The sequence below is a fragment of the Odontesthes bonariensis genome, chromosome 15 (assembly GCF_027942865.1).
Source record: "Odontesthes bonariensis isolate fOdoBon6 chromosome 15, fOdoBon6.hap1, whole genome shotgun sequence".
Taxonomy (NCBI): Eukaryota; Metazoa; Chordata; class Actinopteri; order Atheriniformes; family Atherinopsidae; genus Odontesthes; species Odontesthes bonariensis.
In genome coordinates, this window is record NC_134520.1 from 27,147,107 (window position 1) to 27,164,546 (window position 17,440).

A 17,440-nucleotide genomic window follows, 5' to 3' on the forward strand; every position below is an offset into this window, starting at 1 on the left:
AGAGCGGTTTTCCTGGCAAGTCTTTATGTAAAAGCACATTCCTTTAGGTGTTCATTTAATTGACCGTTTTGATGCAGGCCTTTCCACTTCGGATTTCGCTTCCGTATCAGTCATTTTGTTACAAACTTGTGTTTTGAATAAAGTTCAGAATGCGCCAGTGAATAAAAGCAGAAAGTGGGATGTTATCTTAAACAATGCCCTTTTTAAAAACAAGCAATCCTCTTCATCCACACAGGTTGCAAATGCAGACCTTTTTTTATCGTGCTTATTTTTTTTATGAATGAGCATGGCCTGGCGCGTGAATCAAACAGAGCGCGCAGCAGTCAAGGCAGTCGGTTTTAAAAGTCCAAGGAACTTTTCAATGAGATGATTTTCACCGTTTTCCTATACGGCTTTTTAACTGTTCAGAAGTGCACATACCATGAGTTCTTTGTTCTGGGCAAGGCCTTCCTCCCTCACGCCACCAAACAATCCATGAATGGCGACTGAGCGAATCCTTCCAGTTTTTCCATCGGATAGGCTATTCCAATAATGTCCGAAAGATCCAGATACAAGGAAAGCGTTTTCTTTAATCCATAGCGCAGACTTTTCTTGGGAAGACTTTTTTCCTTAATCCAATTACTTTGGCGGGTTTTTTACTTGTTGTAGTGGCCGTTTGTCAAACAAATCAAACAAACACTTCAGGCACCATGGGCAGGTAATGTACGCAGGCAAGACATAGTCCAATTTCCAGGCAGAAGATTCGAGTTGAGCAAACAACATGGTCTCTCTCGCACTGATAAAAAACCATATGCCCATCACCCAGGTGCCTACACAGATTACCACCTTCTTCCTACCTATATACAGGTGTGCCTACGCCCACTACTGCCCCCAGGTGTTCAAATCATATCAGTAAATAAATCAAAGAAAAAGACTAAACCTAGAAAGCAAAGCAATTAACTAAACAAATAACTAGACAATAATATTAGCAAAATATCAATAATTATTGTGAGCAAAATGATAATGAAAACAATAAACAAATTAACCATTACATTTACCATTAGCCTACTCAAAAAGAAAAATAGTATAGCTCCAACAGACCCTAACATTAGAGCGATAGCAGTAATAACTTAGTAACTGAGGCAAAGTTATGTGTTACCGAAATGTGGCTTTCTACATCGACATTTCTTTAACAAGAGCCCGCTGAAGTGAGGATACCTGGATCTTCAAGATGTTCAGTTGTTGTTTGTCCCAGTTTGTAGTGTCCTCGCTGACATTCTCCCTGCCCGCTGTCTCCCCGCTTACAGCCTTATCAGTGCATGCATTGTCCATCAGATCGAACTGGTCATGGTCAACTTGAATATCTGAAAAAGAATCAGAAGAAAAGAACACACACACTCGTTAAATGCGGAAACGTGTATGCAAGCTAACTAGACATGGGTTGAATCGGCCGCTATCAATTCAGTATTGTTTTCAGACTGCACAGAGAGTGAGAAAGATTTAATGGTATAATATCAGTCATGGTCAGACTTCACGTTTGCAATTGTAAACTTTAGTAAACATTACCAAAATGAATAATAATGCTGTCAATTATTATTTTGATTAGCCAAAAGCATTGTCACTTTTAGTGGAAATAAATACCTGCATATAAAATAAAGCAAGAATTTATAACATCCAATAAATTGATATTTATGTACATGGCACATTAACTTTGTAGCTGCATTTTGCACTCCTGTCCTGTCGGGGCACTCTGGTGGTGTGAAGATGAACTTGGTTGGGACGGCATTCAGTTCGAGTCTCCTCAGGCCATCTGCTCTGCCACTCTCATACTGTTTTTCATCAAAGTGGTCCTAAAAGGAAAATGACAGTGACTTTTTAATGGAAGTAAATGAATTGCAGATAAAAGAAAAATGCAAATGTATTTACAAAAGCTATCAATAAGTTATCATGTATTCTTAACCAGACATCTCTTATTTCACAAACACATGGATGAATCAAACTCTCATTTCTAAATTGGCCAAATACACACAAGTTCAATACATCCAAAATGTTCATGACTAACTACTGAATTCTTCACAAAGTTACAGTTTCTTTGCCAAATACATAAGAAAATGATAACGCGATTGACAGTATGGGATGAGGCTATGGACGTGAGTTTCAGTAAGATGTAAATCGCAGGGGAAAAGGACCATAACATTAGCCCGATAGCAATAATAACTTGGTAGTACCCGAGGCAAAGTTACGTGTTTTCACAAGCATTGGATGAGGTTTTAGTCAGATGTCAATCGCGGGAATAAAGGACCATAATATTAGCGCGATAGCAGTAATAACTTAGTAACTGAGGCAAAGTTATGTGTTACCGAAATGTGGCTGTCTACATCGACATGAATTAAATGCACACGTTTTCACAGTAGGTGTTATATTGGATCCGAGTTACTGATGTTATGACAGTAGCTGCTAATTTTCTAACTAGCTACAGGTTAGCATTAGGCTTGACTAACTTCAAACTTAATTCATTTCTTAAGCGGTGTCAGGAGTTTTTGAGAGCATGGTATATATTAACGCTATTATGACTTTATTTTTGAAGTAATTGTTAACAAAAGTCAGAGAAAAAAATGACATTTACCTCACACAACACGGAGAAATCTGTCGCTTTCCAGTCCTTCCTTCTGACCTTAATCTCCCATCATTTCCTCCGTTTTTTGTCACGGGGGAAACGGTGTAGTTGTTTCCCCTGACCCGGTCTTACACTACAGCCATGTGCACTGCAGCTTGGCATTATATTGGCATAACAACTAATAATAATTTAATAATGTAGTTGAAGTGTTCTGATATAGCTCACTGTGAGGATCGCTTTATGAACTAGGAATATTGGGAGCCAACATGGCGTCCGCAAAACACGTGACCAGCCCAGAACCAATCAGCATAGCTGGAATGCAACAAGGACTCATGGGAGAGAAAATCTACCCCCAAAATGGGCTACAGATCTTTTTAATGCACTTTTAATGACGTTGTGATAACACCTGTGCACCTTACTCACCTCCCTTTTCCCTGCTGTGTATCATAGAGCGGTGTTGACCGCGGTACCGTCACTGTGAACGAGAGAGGGTGAGAGGACTATAAATAGCGCTCGTAGCCGTTGATTATACAGGTGTTCAGAGCTAGCTGTCTGGAGCTTCACTCTGATAGACATCTTTGTTGATCTGGCGTTAGCCTGATAAACCAGCCTAAATGGATTGGATGTCTAATTTAGTCTGGCACCGATCAATGGATACAACGGAACATTGTTGATGAGCACAACCCGTTGTCTTTCAAACCGCGTCTGTGCCTATAGGCCAACGCTCTGACCAATCAGCGCAACTGACTGTGACGTAGTAAGCGCGACAGAAAGCTTTGGTGGGAGGGGACTCTTCCAAAACTGATGCCAAGCACAGATTCTATAATAGGACAGATACGCCACTCACGGTGCATTTCCGGTTTCCAACGAGGCGATTTTGGTTGCAGTTCCACCCTCTTTCCACGTGGGGCGCTCAATTTTGGAGACCAGAATGAATGGAGTCCTATGGAGCTATACGCCCTTTCGTGCCCTTATCTCAAGATATAATTTTTTCTCTAGTAATTCGAATGTTGTTTTCGAAAAAGGGTGTTTAGAAAATACCCATGGCTGAGTTTTAGATTTTTAGAGCCACTCATTTGCTTAAAAAAAGGATTTGAAGTGTATATGACGTCATACATAGCGGGTCGACCAGCTGTCATTAGCACAATGCTAGCGCGTTGTGGACAACAAGAAGCCAACCAGTAAGAAATCAAAGCGATATATGTACTCGTTCAGTAGATTTTTTACTTGAAACCCATGTTGAGCTCTCAGAAACTACATTCAAATCTGAGCGCTCTTGAGGAGACTTAGGTGAAACTGACCATTTGTAGCATCTAGCTCCATAGGGCCCCATTCATTCTGGTCTCCACCGACGCTCCCAGTGGAATTCTGGTGGAACTGCAGCCAAAAAGCCGGTACAATGGGGCTTAATACAGAGTGGCAAGGCTGTTCGTTATAATGGCTGTGTGCCAAGGCTGAATCAAACGAGCACTGTTCCATTGCCGCCGCCATCTTTCTTGTTGTGCTTTCGCTTGTCTATGTTCGCTTCCACTGCCCAACGTCGCACTGCTCTGTCGTCACTCCCTCAAAACCCCGCACCAGAACCCTCTGGCCCGCCCGCGTTGATTCAAAACACATCTCTGCGTTGTGATTGGTTTAGTTGCCATCTGCCAGATTCAGGGCAGTATTTTCAAAATGACAAGTGGATCGAGGCCAGACCCAACCGCAGGCAAAACATTTTGCCGTCCAGCAGTTGGCGCTGGTTTTCCAGGCTAATCTGGCGTGGCATCCCCGCCACTTTCACTACGTTCACAAATCACAATACACACAAATAGAATAAATACATCCATGTAGGTCCACCATAAGTCAGTGCAAACTCAGATGTCTATCTTGTGAGGGACAGGCGGTGCTTGACAGGTGTTAGCTGCTGCCGGAAGAGCTAACAGTCAACCAGCCGCAGCTCTGATCACAATTTTCATTTTATTCACTGGAAAATGCTCACGTCTTTTTTAGCCTTTTTCTTGTTCTTATTAATTAACAAATAACAAGAAAACATACTTTATCATCCAAGTATCTTTCTTAATATCTTTTAATCACTGCTACGACTTAGCTTTGGCGAGCTAAACTTAGCTAGCTAAGGAACCATAACGTTAGCCTGTTCAGGCCATGGTTAAGGCCATTGTGGGCGCTTTCCCACCATAGTCCTGTGATGAGCACAGCTCAATTCTGGGTGGATTTCTGCATGCCCGAGACTCGTGGTGTGAGCAGTATCGGAGCGGAACTGGAGGCATTTCATCAAAACTGGCTCCATGCTCCAACTATATTTTGCAGCTCCGCTCCGTTCACATGCTCTGATCAGCACACCATGCAGCCGTGCAGCCACAGTGAAGTACGCAACAGACCATAACATTAGCGCGATAGCAGTAATAACTTAGCAACTGAGGCAAAGTTATGTGTTACCGAAATGTGGCTGTCTACATCGACATGAATTAAATGCACAAGTCGTTTTCACAGTAGGTGTTATATTGCATCCGAGTTACTGTTGTTATGACAGTAGCTGCTAATTTTCTAACTAGCTACAGGTTAGCATAAGGCTAGGCTAACTTCAAACTTAATTCATTTCAGTGAATGTGAGCGCGTCTCCGTGTCCGTTTGTCTCCGTGTAGCCCTGTGATGGACTGGCGATCTGTTCCCTGCCTGTGGACAGCCGGGATAGGCTCCAGCCCCCCCACAGTACAAGTTGTTGCCTGATACCTTTAGATCGCATTTACTTGTTGCAGCCATAAGGTGACAGAATATCACTACAAGTGAGAACAACAATATTCAGTGTTTTTTTGTGCTTGCTTTTTCTCTTATATCGCTTCCTTTTTTTCTATGATTTATAATAATGATCATCCTCACTAAATAAAATACAAATTATTATTATTAAGCAGTAATACTATATAAGTGTTCAAAGGTTGAAAAAAAAATAAAATTCACAACTAAACAGAATTGGGTCACTGTCCAAAAAGTTATTTGTGGAGCTTGGTCTTAATGCATTTTAAACTTGTGATTAAAAAAAAAAAAACTAAAAACTTTTTGGTTAAATGTCACATAACCAGTAACAATCCACAAATATTAATAAACAAACAACACATGCTCACAATAAATACTTTATTATCACAATGGAAAAAAATAGACACAAGATATCTTTATAGAACAATTTCTTTTAATCATGTGATGTATATTTACAATAGTTTTCATCATTAAAATAAACAAGCTCTTGTCTTTTATCTACAGGAAACAGCATCTCTCATTTACAAGGCCCAGACAAAAATAGATATCCCATTTTACACATACACAACTGTCATGAGTATGCTTGGCTGTGGTGTTTGTTTGGTTTCTGGGTCTTAGGTGGGGTTGAGCAGGTTTTCCAGGAAGCCTAGGGAGGAGTCTGGTTCAGCTCCTGCACCTGCTTTCCATCTGCGCTCATCAACATGCCTTCATAAGGATCTGCAGGAGCAACCACTCTTGGCTGGATTGTTGTAACTGCGACAGTGGCTGACTTCTGCCCCTTTTTTCCACAAGTAAAAACCTCAATGTACATAAGTGGTTCTCTTGTGCTCCTAGTGTCTGCTGCTCTGTTCAGTGCATTCTGGATTTCCATGCTAAAGGATTTAGCTCTCCATCGGGGATTCCGAGACACTTACCTGCTCGCCCCACCGTTGACTCAGTGCCTTCTTCACCACAGCCAGCACCCTCCCCTCTGTTCTGGAAAGCCTCTTTAATCCAGTAAGGAAAAACACAAATTGCACAAATGACCCTGTCTCCGGCTCACGCTAACGATCTCCCTCTCCTCTCAGAGTTACCTGTTCACCTGGATCCACTCATGGGCTCATCGCTGCTCCAACCTTTTAATAAACCTCGCCTTTACTCAAATCTCCCTGAACCCAATCTGCTCATAAGTCCGATTTGTGAGTCAACCCGGCTTTCATGGTGACAACAACAAAGTTACAAATACATTACAGCACAAAATACAAAAAGGTTTCCTTGAGTAAGTGGGTGCATGAGTCCACGCAGACATTCACGCACAAGCTGCCCATGAATGCAGTGAATTAAGTGTCTTTAAATGAAAGGCATTAAGGAGACATCCAAGTTTGATCTCCATCTCAGAGCCAAACGTGCTTTGAAGAAGTCCAAATTATTGGCTTTATCCATCACTTTCTGTGCATAACTCTATTCTCTTTGAAGCGCTTTCATCTTTTACTTAAATGCAACAGAAATAATTCAGCTGGAGGACAAAAAAAGACTTTTCAAGCCTCGTAGTTGGAGCAAATGATCTATAGTGGAGACGGAGTTCTTTCAATCCAAACATCTACATGTAAGGGGACCAATTATTAAATTGGCCGATTATTTTAACCGCAGGATATCTGATACTACCACATGTCAACCTTCTCTGTGTCAGGGTGCCAGGTAGCTCAGCTATAAATAAGCTGGAGGCTGTAGGTTGTCAAAGTTTGAACTGAGACTGAGGCAGTTTGCTGAATGTCATCCGCTGTTCTTTTTCTGCCCAAATTCCTGATAAACTTTCAAGTAAAGGCTACCAGTGCCCTTTTGATTGTTCTTGAATACCAAGATGCTCCTTGTACCACCTCTTTGCTGATTTGCATGAGTTATGATTTTTCTCAGAAAATGTAACTGTAACAGTAATTATACAGAACAGCAGTTTGGCACAGTGGAATCAGGGATTTAAAGACCAGTAAAGAAAGAAGATCCACTTTGTTAAATACGTAAACATGATGTAGTTCACAATGTAGAGTGTTCAATGATGCAGGTTTATGTCAGAGATGGGGTTTGCTGTTTTATGTTTGAGCTGTGAGTATCCCTGTGGGTGGAGCAGTTCTGTACTGAGGCAGGTACAGCGGGGATAAGCCACACGTTGAATCCAACAGCAGCTCGCTGGACAGCTCACTTAAGCCCTCTGGGCTGACAAGAAGATGTGACTCCACAGAACAGTCCTCTCTGTTCAAAACAGCATTTTTAAGAAGCTCACTTTTTGCACAATGATCACTCTGCTCCTCTTCCTCTCCCTCCTCATTTTCTGCTGGATATTCCATTGCTGGGTAAAACAAATCTTTCTCTTGCTTCACATCTCCTTTAACTTCTTCCTCTGATGTTTCAGAAATGTCCTCCGCAGAGTTGTAGGAGCAGGAGCGCCTTGACTTGTCTATCTCCACACTATAACAACTGTCTGGCCCCCTCACTCCACTGGAGAAAGATACAGAAATGTCCAAGTTGTTGGCAGACAAATGTCCTTCATCATTGGAGTAACCGCCACTATCATCCTTGTAATGGAGATGAATGGGCTGTTGGTCCTGCTTTGGATCAGAGAGAAGCACTTTGGAATATGTGACTGAAGACTGGGTAGAAGTGTCAGTGCCACTTTGATGCAGGCCCACTATGGGATCAACTGGTTGTATTTCATTTATATTCGGGGTTGAGGTAATTAATGCATCCAGATTAATGGCTATGGAGGGAGTTTTACTGAGGAGTCTTCCACTTTCCATCAGGTCCTCCGTCTGAGTTTTATCAACGATGATGATTTTGGAAATCTTCTCAGAGGGCAGCAGCAGTGGCAAAGCTTGCAGACCTTTCAAAGGTTGGAAAGAGTGCTCAAAGGTGTCCACCTGGAAAGACAACAACTGCATTTCAGTAACGACAGTACATCAGAATTACTGACACTTATATTTGGCATTTATGGCTGGAGTTCTGGAACAAGCTGAACCAGCATGCCACAGACTGTCCCTGATGTTACAAAGATTTTGGTAAAGCCTAGTATGTTACTGTCTCTAACTTTTATTTAATATTAACAAGAGAAATGAATCGCATGTTTTCTGTAACTATGTGGAAATAACTACCTCATACAGTGCTGTTGTGATGTAAATGTGCTTCAATAAACTTGATTATGCTGTGCCTTCAAAGTAGGTGATAAAAAAAAAAACATTGAAAAACAACATGTAATAAAATGCTTAACCTACTGTATCTACAACAGTGCTCCATGATAAAAACAAGTCTGTTATAAAACAGAACATTGGTCAAAGGCATGTGTTGGTGCATAGAAGAAAACAGCTTAAAAATTTGAGAAGTGTGTTTATTGTTTCATGTTTCCTGGTAAAATGTTATGAGGTTGGTCGGCTTAGCTTGAGGTAAAGACTGAACTATCTAATTAAATCAATTTATTTAAATCCAATAATATATATATTTTTTGAAATCTGGGGTTTTTTGTAGGATAAAGCTTTTGGAAAAAGAGAAAATATGTCAAGAGCTGCGGCAACAAGCTGCCGTTAATGTGGCACCATAATGAATTAGTGACCTTTTAGAGTAGCTGAAGGCAGATTAATTGACCAGGATCAGATTCAGTCTGGCTATCTAGACATTCTATAGATTTCCATCTCATCCAATAGCAAGCATTGAGTTTCATATTAAGTTGTTTTACCTTTTTGAAGTTAAGACCTTCAGCCCATGAGCATTTCTTTGGATTGGGAACATTCTTCAACACTAACTTTTTCATTCTGGAAATTAAACATAGCACACATTCAGGATGAACACTCAATCGAAGCACTCTTCTCTCCTTCCTTTCTGTTGCATGATTCCTCCCCCTCCTATCGACTAGTATCAATTCTAATTACACCCTCATGAGCTGTTAAATGTCACAGTTCTAATTTTTCATTATCAGTGTCACTGTGTCCTGAATTATACTGCAACCTAGTGATTAACCCCATTTATCATTTCTTACAGGTGTTTGCATGCAAGGCTAATTGTTTTCACATTGGATCCCTTCAATTTACACCAGAAACAAAGGTATACATGGATCAAAACCTGCAAAAATCTGCATGTTAAAACACAAGCAGTCATTTTTCAGACAGAATAGTCTCTTACTTTTTTTGCATGATAACCAGGCTGAAAAATAGGACCCCACAAAGTATAAAGATGAACAATGGTATAATGTAGGCTTCAGGGTCTCGTCTGGTTGCTGTAACGAGGAGAGAGAACACATTAGACATCTAATGATACAATGAAAGTGCTGGCGTTTGGTGTTGCGTGAGATATTAATGGAAATCTGAACAGAAAGCACACCTGAAGTGGACATCGGCTCCCCTTCCCCATCAGCAAACACGGGATACAAGTAGAAGACAAAATCCTCATAGCCATAAAAATCTCCTGAAATTATCATCAAAATGGCTGAAGGTCATTTTGGCTGATACCACTTACTATAAACAGTGAAAAGGGAAAAGAAAATAATCACAAAGACAGCGCAGAAAATGTTTTACCTTGTAAATAGACAGGGCGATCAGTGTAGGGCAGTCTGACCCACTTTTGTTCACTCAGGCCAGGGTCCTCAGGGCCCTGCTGCCTTTGTGAGGACCACTGGACCACCATGAACAGAGGGATAGAGCTGCTGTCCAACAAGCTCCATGACAGAGACACACAGGTGCTGTTTATAGCCAACACATGGAACCAATGCATACAGGGTCCTGCAGTGCAGAAAAGAAACAATACTGTCGGGTAAATCTCATGCTTCCAGTTGGCGCACACATGACAAGTTTAGGGGAAACCGATCTGGTGATATTTTATTACATACAATTTATCCAGGCTTCTTCTCCATTTGCTTTCAGCCTGTCAGCATCTAAAACTAAACAACTGATAAACATATAACTTTGTATATAACGTATTTTATTCATTGATACCTACAGATAAATCTGCATGTGCAGGGCTGGAAATTTCAAATCAACATCTATAGCAGCACTTTGGGATTGGACACTTCTGATTTCGGTAATTTTCTGCAAATCAAAGTGGCTGATGGAGAGACTTGTTCAATATGTAAATCAAAAACAAATTTTGGACAAAAAAAAGAAACTCCCAAGGTTTAGAACAACGGCACTCAATAACCAAAATAATACTATTTAGATAACTGCATAGCTAAATATTAAAAAAAGATTTCAGCCAACATTAATAACCCAGTTTCATCCAAATTCATGACTGATTGTGTCAAAGGCCGCACTGAGATAAAAAAAAAAAAAGAACCAGCAAAGTCCTCTGTTGGAAGCAATAAAGAAGTAATTTGTCATTTTAGCTACTGTAATTTCAGTGCAATGTGCTCCAATTCCAGACTGAAACTCTTCATACAAACTATTTTTCTGCAAGGATAGATCTCAACATGTAATCTGCTACATGATCATGATTGAGAGTGGGCTTTTTTATATCAATGGTTTAACATAGCCAATTATCAAAGATAGATTTATCTGACCAAGTACAGACAAAAAAAATTTATCTCAAACATACACTTCAGTGGCCATTTTTCCCACATATTCTTCTGCAATGTGTTGTAAAGCAGGGAAGAGTAAACGTTTGTGGCCAATTAACAAAAACAAGTCAAGTACACGTTTGTTGCTCTAAAAGCAAATATTCATATTTGAGCATAATTCTGACGCCGCAACATAGAACCTACAGCTCCAGACCACAGTGGTGAGGGCAGATTTCCATGTATTTCATACAAAAACATGTCAACCTTCCTTTGTGATTGATCAAACCTTCTGTACGATTCCTCACTCACGTTTAGGTTGTTTCTCCAGCGTCATGTTTATGTTGTTAATGGAGCTGCCAATGCTATTGAAGGCCTCCACGGTCACAGTCTGGAAGTCCTGATCCCACTCAAAGCTGTAGGAGGACACCAGATCGGTCTTTATCCTCTTCACAGATCCATTCAAGGCCTGGCGCAGGATTATAAATCCATCCACACAGTAGGAGTCACCAGATACTCTGAAATCCTAGGAAAAAAAGCATTGCTATCTTCAAAGCTCACCAACTTTAGACGGCTGGGCAATGCCATTTTAAGCTGAATATAAACAAAGATTTAAAGCACAACATGGAGGGATAAGATATATCAAGTTCGGCTACACAGATACTAGTTAATCAGTTCATTTTCTATTCAAATTTAAGAAAAGTCAACCTGAGTCCTGGTTTGGTGTAAAGAATGACCAGCAACAAGTAAACAGCTGCAATGTGACATAACAGGGAAACTGAATGAAGAAAAGTAAAGCTGTTTGTAATCATAACTGGCAAGCTTACTAATCAGATTGCAACTACTCTGGGGTTGCCATTCAAATGAAATGAATAGTGATTGCTGTTAACTTAATCTGGATCAAATGACAAAGATTTTTGCAATTACCAATAATTTCCTCCAAAATACATGTGAAAATAGAGACCAGGCTGAAAAATCCAAGCTCCGTCTTTTATAATTTGCCATAAAATGTTTCTTTGTGTACCTCAAATAGCAGAATGACATTAGACTTTCTTCTGTCTGGGTCATCTTGACGGATTCTCCAGAAATCAGGACCACGTTCAGGAGCTGAGGAGACCAATCATTGAACATTAAATAGATTTTTGCCCTCCGTTTATACCCTTAAAATAAGATTATGGTATTTATGTGTACCTTTTTCCGCTAGAGCAGATATGTAAAGTTGTGATGTGACTTTTTACATTCAAATGAAACTGCATCTGTCAAAGTGAATGCTTTTTGAAGTTTAGATTGGGAATGAAATGTCCTTACCTTTGCTGTTAAGAGGTGTGGACTTTACAAATTTACTCCAATCACTCCAGTAGCCTTTCCCACTGATGTGCTTGCAGCGTACTTGAACCATGTACTCCTGGCATATGTCTGGTATCACAACTTCTCCCCAAGGATCCCGCACTGAACTCTGGACCTGCAGATACAACGTTTTTAGAGATCATTTTAAAAATGACAAATATCACAAATAGAAGTAAGATTGGCATGGGGACAATACATCTTTAGCACTTTTGAATAGATGACTGGTATGATTTGGATCAAAGCCAAAATGTTTTGCGATATTCCATTGCCCACTATGCACATTTTATGAAATTTTGCTGGTTAGTTTGTGTAAGCTTGCAGACAAGCAACAGCATTCTTATGCCTCTACTTCGGCAGGAAGACAAAAAAAATAATCTGAAGTCTATTGTAATTAAAGCTATCTGAAGCTCAGTCATTATGTTTGTTCCTTTTGTTCAGCTTCAACAGGAACATTGAAAATGGAATTGAGCAATTCTTGATCCCTATAGTGTAATTACATATCTAAAAAAAAAAGAAAAACATTTTGGAAAGATCAGTTTGAGTCGTGTTCAAATGAGCAACAATAAATGAGCGTTCCGTTTTGCAATTACAAAATATTTCATTTCAAATCTATACTGGGTGGAGAATAATTCATTCTGGAGAGCGGCAAGCAGTCCATACTGCCACCTGGCCAAAATTTCAGTAAAAGCCTTTGATGGTTAATCATTGTGACAAACTCACCTTCCACACATCTCTCTCATTGGATGACAAGCAGTACCGAAACTCACACTGGACGCCCTGGACCGGCAGAGGTGGATGCTTCCAAGTTACCTTCATGACTCCACTGCTCTTGCTCAGCGCCCTAACGTTCGTAGGTGTGTGAGGTTTCACTGTATTGGGGAGCAAGGAAAAGCATAGGGTTTCAGGTTTGAGTATCTACAATATGTAGGACAGTATCACAGTTGCTGTAGAACATCCAATGAACATGTTTGGAGCTAATATAAAAGAAAATATTTCTCAATTCAGCCATAAAGTCAAATGACTTGTCTCTTTTTCTGCAAATACTTAACGTGGAAAATTGATCTTAACTAACAGAAGGAGATCGATATTTCTCAAATAGCCAAAATTTTTAAATGCACCCAAGGGACCCAGTGCATATGAACTAATAATGACTTCTGCAATACTTCTAAAGATGTGCTCCCCACATCACGCTCACCATGATCTAAAGGTGACAGGAAGAGAGGTTTGGATGTGATGAGACCCAATGCAGATGGCATCTCCAACCACAGTTTGTAGCAGGCTAGATTCAGAGGCTGGATGGTGCAGGTTTTCTGAGTGGATCTGACCTCCATGCAAGGAGGTCCCATCACCCCAACATTCTCACCAGCTCTCTCCCTTTCCTTCATTTCCTTGCATGGCATGACAGCCCACCTGCCAAGAATAAATTACAAAAAATAAGACAAGTCATGTTATTCTTGGTCTTATGTCTTCTCCCCACCAGTGGGATTAAAACCGCTGTAGATGAGACATAGCATCAGATGCCCACAAGCAAAAATTAAAAGATAATTCTCATTTATTTCAACTTAAGTCTCACTTTAGCACCAAAATGTTAGTGTGCTTCTTCAGGAGTGATTCTAGGATGACTGCTTAGCAACAGAAACTCCTTACTTCTTTGCTTCTTAAATTTGTAACACAATTGTTACCAGCTGGAGTGACAAAGCTCTTATGTGTGTGCAAGTGCATCACAGTAAAATGTGGTCCTGGACAGATGAATTGTAGGAAAATAGACTAAACAGACTATCACAAAGCACCTCTTTAGTACGCTGTCCATCTGTCTTTGTTGGTGGGCAGATTTTACCAAAACAATAGCATCAAAATGGTGAAAGCTACAGTAAGACACGATAAATTGTCTCTTTTTAGCTGCCATTAGCCTAAAAAATAACAAACCCAAAGACATATGAAGCGTATAACACATTTCCATTTACTACTAAGTGGAGACTTTCAGGCACAGTCTAAATAACAGCAACAAACCCTTTCGTTTACCAATTTAGAATAATTTATCAAGGGTTAAGGGTTAAAACATTTCCTCTTATGTCCAGACAGCAGAATGTAGGCCAAATTCATATATTCTTTCTTGTTGTTTTTCTTGAGGTCAGACACGCTGATAACGGTGACATAAGGTGAACTGCTAAATGAAAATGTCCTGGTATCACCTCAGGAAGCGCAGGATTGCACAGGATTTGTAGTATTTCCAGGATGTGTCCGGTGCTCCGTGTTCAGGCATTTCCATGTTTTCAGCACATTAAGTCCTTAATGTTTGCAAAGGGTTTCATAAACAACACTGCATGCCTACACATAAAAAAACACTTCACTACAGAGAAAGTTGAAAATGCTGCTTTACTTGGATTGAAATTTGAGTTTAATCCTCTCTTTGTTGCTCCACTTGCAAACCATAGCATCGATGTCCCCACTGGTTGTGCACTTTATATCAATGAAAGCCCCTGAAAAACAGAGCGAAAAGTAGTTACAATTAGCAGTGATGAAACAAACTTCACCCAAGGTTGCCTCGGATGATTTTGGCTCCCATTGTTGAGTTGTGACATGTTCCCACCTTATTTCCTTTTTTGTTTGCTTGCAGAGAGAATTGGCTTCCAGCCACTGAAAATAAACTATGCATTCCTTTCTTCTAAATGTGTTTTATGCCTTGTATTTCGTGCTGTACAGCACTTTGTTTCAGCCACAGCTGTGTTAAAAGGCTTTATAGATAAAGTTGAGTTGAGTTGAGTAAATTGTAGCTGTATTAGTCATTAACTGAATGCTATTCAGTTTTGATTTTATTTGTGCAACAAAACTCACCTTCCACATAGATCTTGCTGTAAGGATAAGGAAAGGTCAACTCCGGTGCGCATGTCAGCAGGTCGTATATTCCAGTCTCTGGAGCACGCACTGTAATCTTGCTGACCTGTTATAGGTAAAATAGTGAATAAAATATATATATATTTACATGAGCTGCTTTTTACAAAAAATAATTAAATCACAGGAGAGTCATTGAGCTTACTGGTTATCAGAAAAACACATTATTTTTTCTTACCCATTGGTTGACTGGGTAGTACTGACTGTGATTAAGTGGCTGGTGGAGGTTGAGCGTCCACATGGCCATGCTGGCGTTGCTGCTGTGGTCGTTGAACACACAATACACTGTTACATATTCCCCTGGTAGTGCCACAGCTGTTTCAGGGATGTAGCTCACGGCTGCACACAGAAAATAAATATACAAATGTTTCTTTCTGTAAGGACCAGCATATCTCCTCCTCATTTTGGTTTCCAGCAATCAAGACATGTTTTGAAAAGAAGCTGGATAAATGTCAGAAGAAATATAAGAGATGAAAAGTAAGACCTGACTCATTATATTTCACCTAGTTTCCATTTAGATTTTCACCAAAAAAAAAACTAGAAACCTCAATGGAATAAAAATAAAGTGTTTTCTCTGTCAGATGGTGTAGAATATCATGCAGTCAACTATCATCTGAAGAGAGCTCACTGTTCTGCTAATACTGGCAGAACAGAAACATGTGCGGGTACTTCTGTGTAAAGGGTGCGGTGTGTTATTCTTGTTTTCTTCTTTTCTGACAGCTAGAACTTCACATCCCCAAAGTCCTTAATCTATTTTTTTTTCAGTTTTTGGAGAATTTCCAACTGGCACTTTAAAGAAGTTGTGAAACTCATTTGAGTTAAGACAACTCTCAGCTGCTGAGCATTGCAAATGTTCAGTTAAAGGTACAGAGATGTTTAGATCCAGGGGTCCAGTATCTTTCATAGATACACAGTAGGCCCAAAGCTTTAGTCTCACCAAAATGTTTCACACATGGGATAAGGTTCTTATGCTGGAATACTATATCATCCTTTCTCCACACATAGCACTTTGCTGTAATTTCTCACTTCTTACTTTTTATGAGGCCCTCAGAAATAACCTTTATTTATGCCAGGATATATTTCTATAATCATGTTATGAAGTTCAGGTTTTGATTGATCTTTTTTCTTCAAATATAACAGGGAACCCACTCCCATCTGATGTTATCCTATTGTTTCAACATACATTACAATAATTCCACCAATAAATTAACTATAAATCCACGAGTTTTACATCAAGTGTTTAAAGACTTCAAAGGAACTAGAAATTAAAACTCAGAAACAATAAAGAAATGCAAATATGGCCTTCCTGGCCTTGATGTGGTCTATGCGTGACAGGATGTCTCTGCCATACACAGACAGCAGCCAGCGAGCAGTGGGGACGTCAGCGGGCTCTGGGGGCTCCTGGCACACAACTGGGAACAGGCTGGGCCGATTAACAAAGTTAGGGCACTCTTCAAAATAGTGCCCCAACCTATCCAGCCATTCCTCCCCGTGGTTTTCTTTCAGCTGTTTTAACAGCCGTGCAGAGCTGTTGCCCTGAGTCCGATCCCGCATCAGGCGAATGACACGTGTGTCACAGGCATACCTGGAATTCACATTAATAAAGTATACGTCCCCATTATGCCATACCACATTCAGAACCAACACATATTTACAGTTTACCACCTAACACTGTGGGACAGGCCAAATTAAAAAGAAAGCTAACATTTACAGATGATACAAATCCACCAGGACAGCGGCAGCTTCTCCCTGCTCCACCCAAAAGGCCTCAGGTTCATGTTGTCCCCACTACTTTACAGACACAGAGTTTTTGGACGTTCTCTGCCACTCCTCCACATGCTCCTGCTCTGGCTCCTGCTCTGGCTCCTGCTCTGGCTCCTGCTCTGGCTCCTGTTTTGGTCCCTCCTCTGGCTCCTGCTCTGGCTCCTGTTTTGGTCCCTCCTCTGACTCCTGCTCTGGCTCCTGTTTTGGTCCCTCCTCTGACTCCTGCTCTGGCTCCTGTTTTGGTCCCTGCTCTGGCTCCTGCTCTGGCTCCTGTTTTGGTCCCTCCTCTGGCTCCCATAGCAGGCTCCACTCACCCTAATAGAGCACCCCGGAAACTGACCCGCAAAGTGTTGCACAACACGTGCAAAAAATGCGGGCAGTTCAGAATTGCTGCAACAGGACACAGCCAATATAGAGGGCAAATTTACTGTCCCTCTAGTGAAACTCTAACTAAAGAGCAGTGGCTGGAAGAAATTAAAAAGAAGCCACAAGTGTGTACTCATTTATACCTTTTTAGCATTTACAAACTTTTTTTCATTGTATAGTTACTGCTGTTTCAGACCTCTCAATCTTTTAATTTA

General features: G+C 40.5%; 1 protein-coding gene across 1 annotated transcript; it reads right to left on the reverse strand.

Annotated features, from left to right (window-relative positions):
* Positions 1-5,795: 5,795 nt before the first annotated feature.
* LOC142400685 (leptin receptor-like) lies at positions 5,796-16,926 on the reverse strand. The gene is made up of 13 exons (XM_075485788.1): positions 15,274-16,926; positions 15,039-15,144; positions 14,584-14,683; positions 13,399-13,613; positions 12,924-13,072; positions 12,165-12,318; positions 11,881-11,963; positions 11,169-11,382; positions 9,886-10,089; positions 9,692-9,775; positions 9,494-9,587; positions 9,051-9,126; positions 5,796-8,241 (listed from the first exon to the last, which is right to left on the reverse strand). The coding sequence occupies exons 1-13, from the start codon at positions 15,496-15,498 to the stop codon at positions 7,417-7,419; spliced, it is 2,529 nt and encodes an 842-aa protein (XP_075341903.1). The 5' UTR covers positions 15,499-16,926; the 3' UTR covers positions 5,796-7,416.
* Positions 16,927-17,440: the final 514 nt, after the last annotated feature.

Excerpts from the sequence above, each read along its gene's own strand:
- LOC142400685 (XM_075485788.1), bottom strand. The coding sequence starts at position 15,498 with ATGAGGAGGAGATATGCTGGTCCTTACAGAAAGAAACATTTGTATATT. Across the intron at positions 10,090-11,168 it reads GCTGGAGAAACAACCTAAAC|GACCCTGTATGCATTGGTTC; the intron begins GTGAGTGAGGAA and ends TCTGCACTGCAG. Across the intron at positions 9,127-9,493 it reads CTGGTTATCATGCAAAAAAA|AATGAAAAAGTTAGTGTTGA; the intron begins GTAAGAGACTAT and ends TTTAATTTCCAG.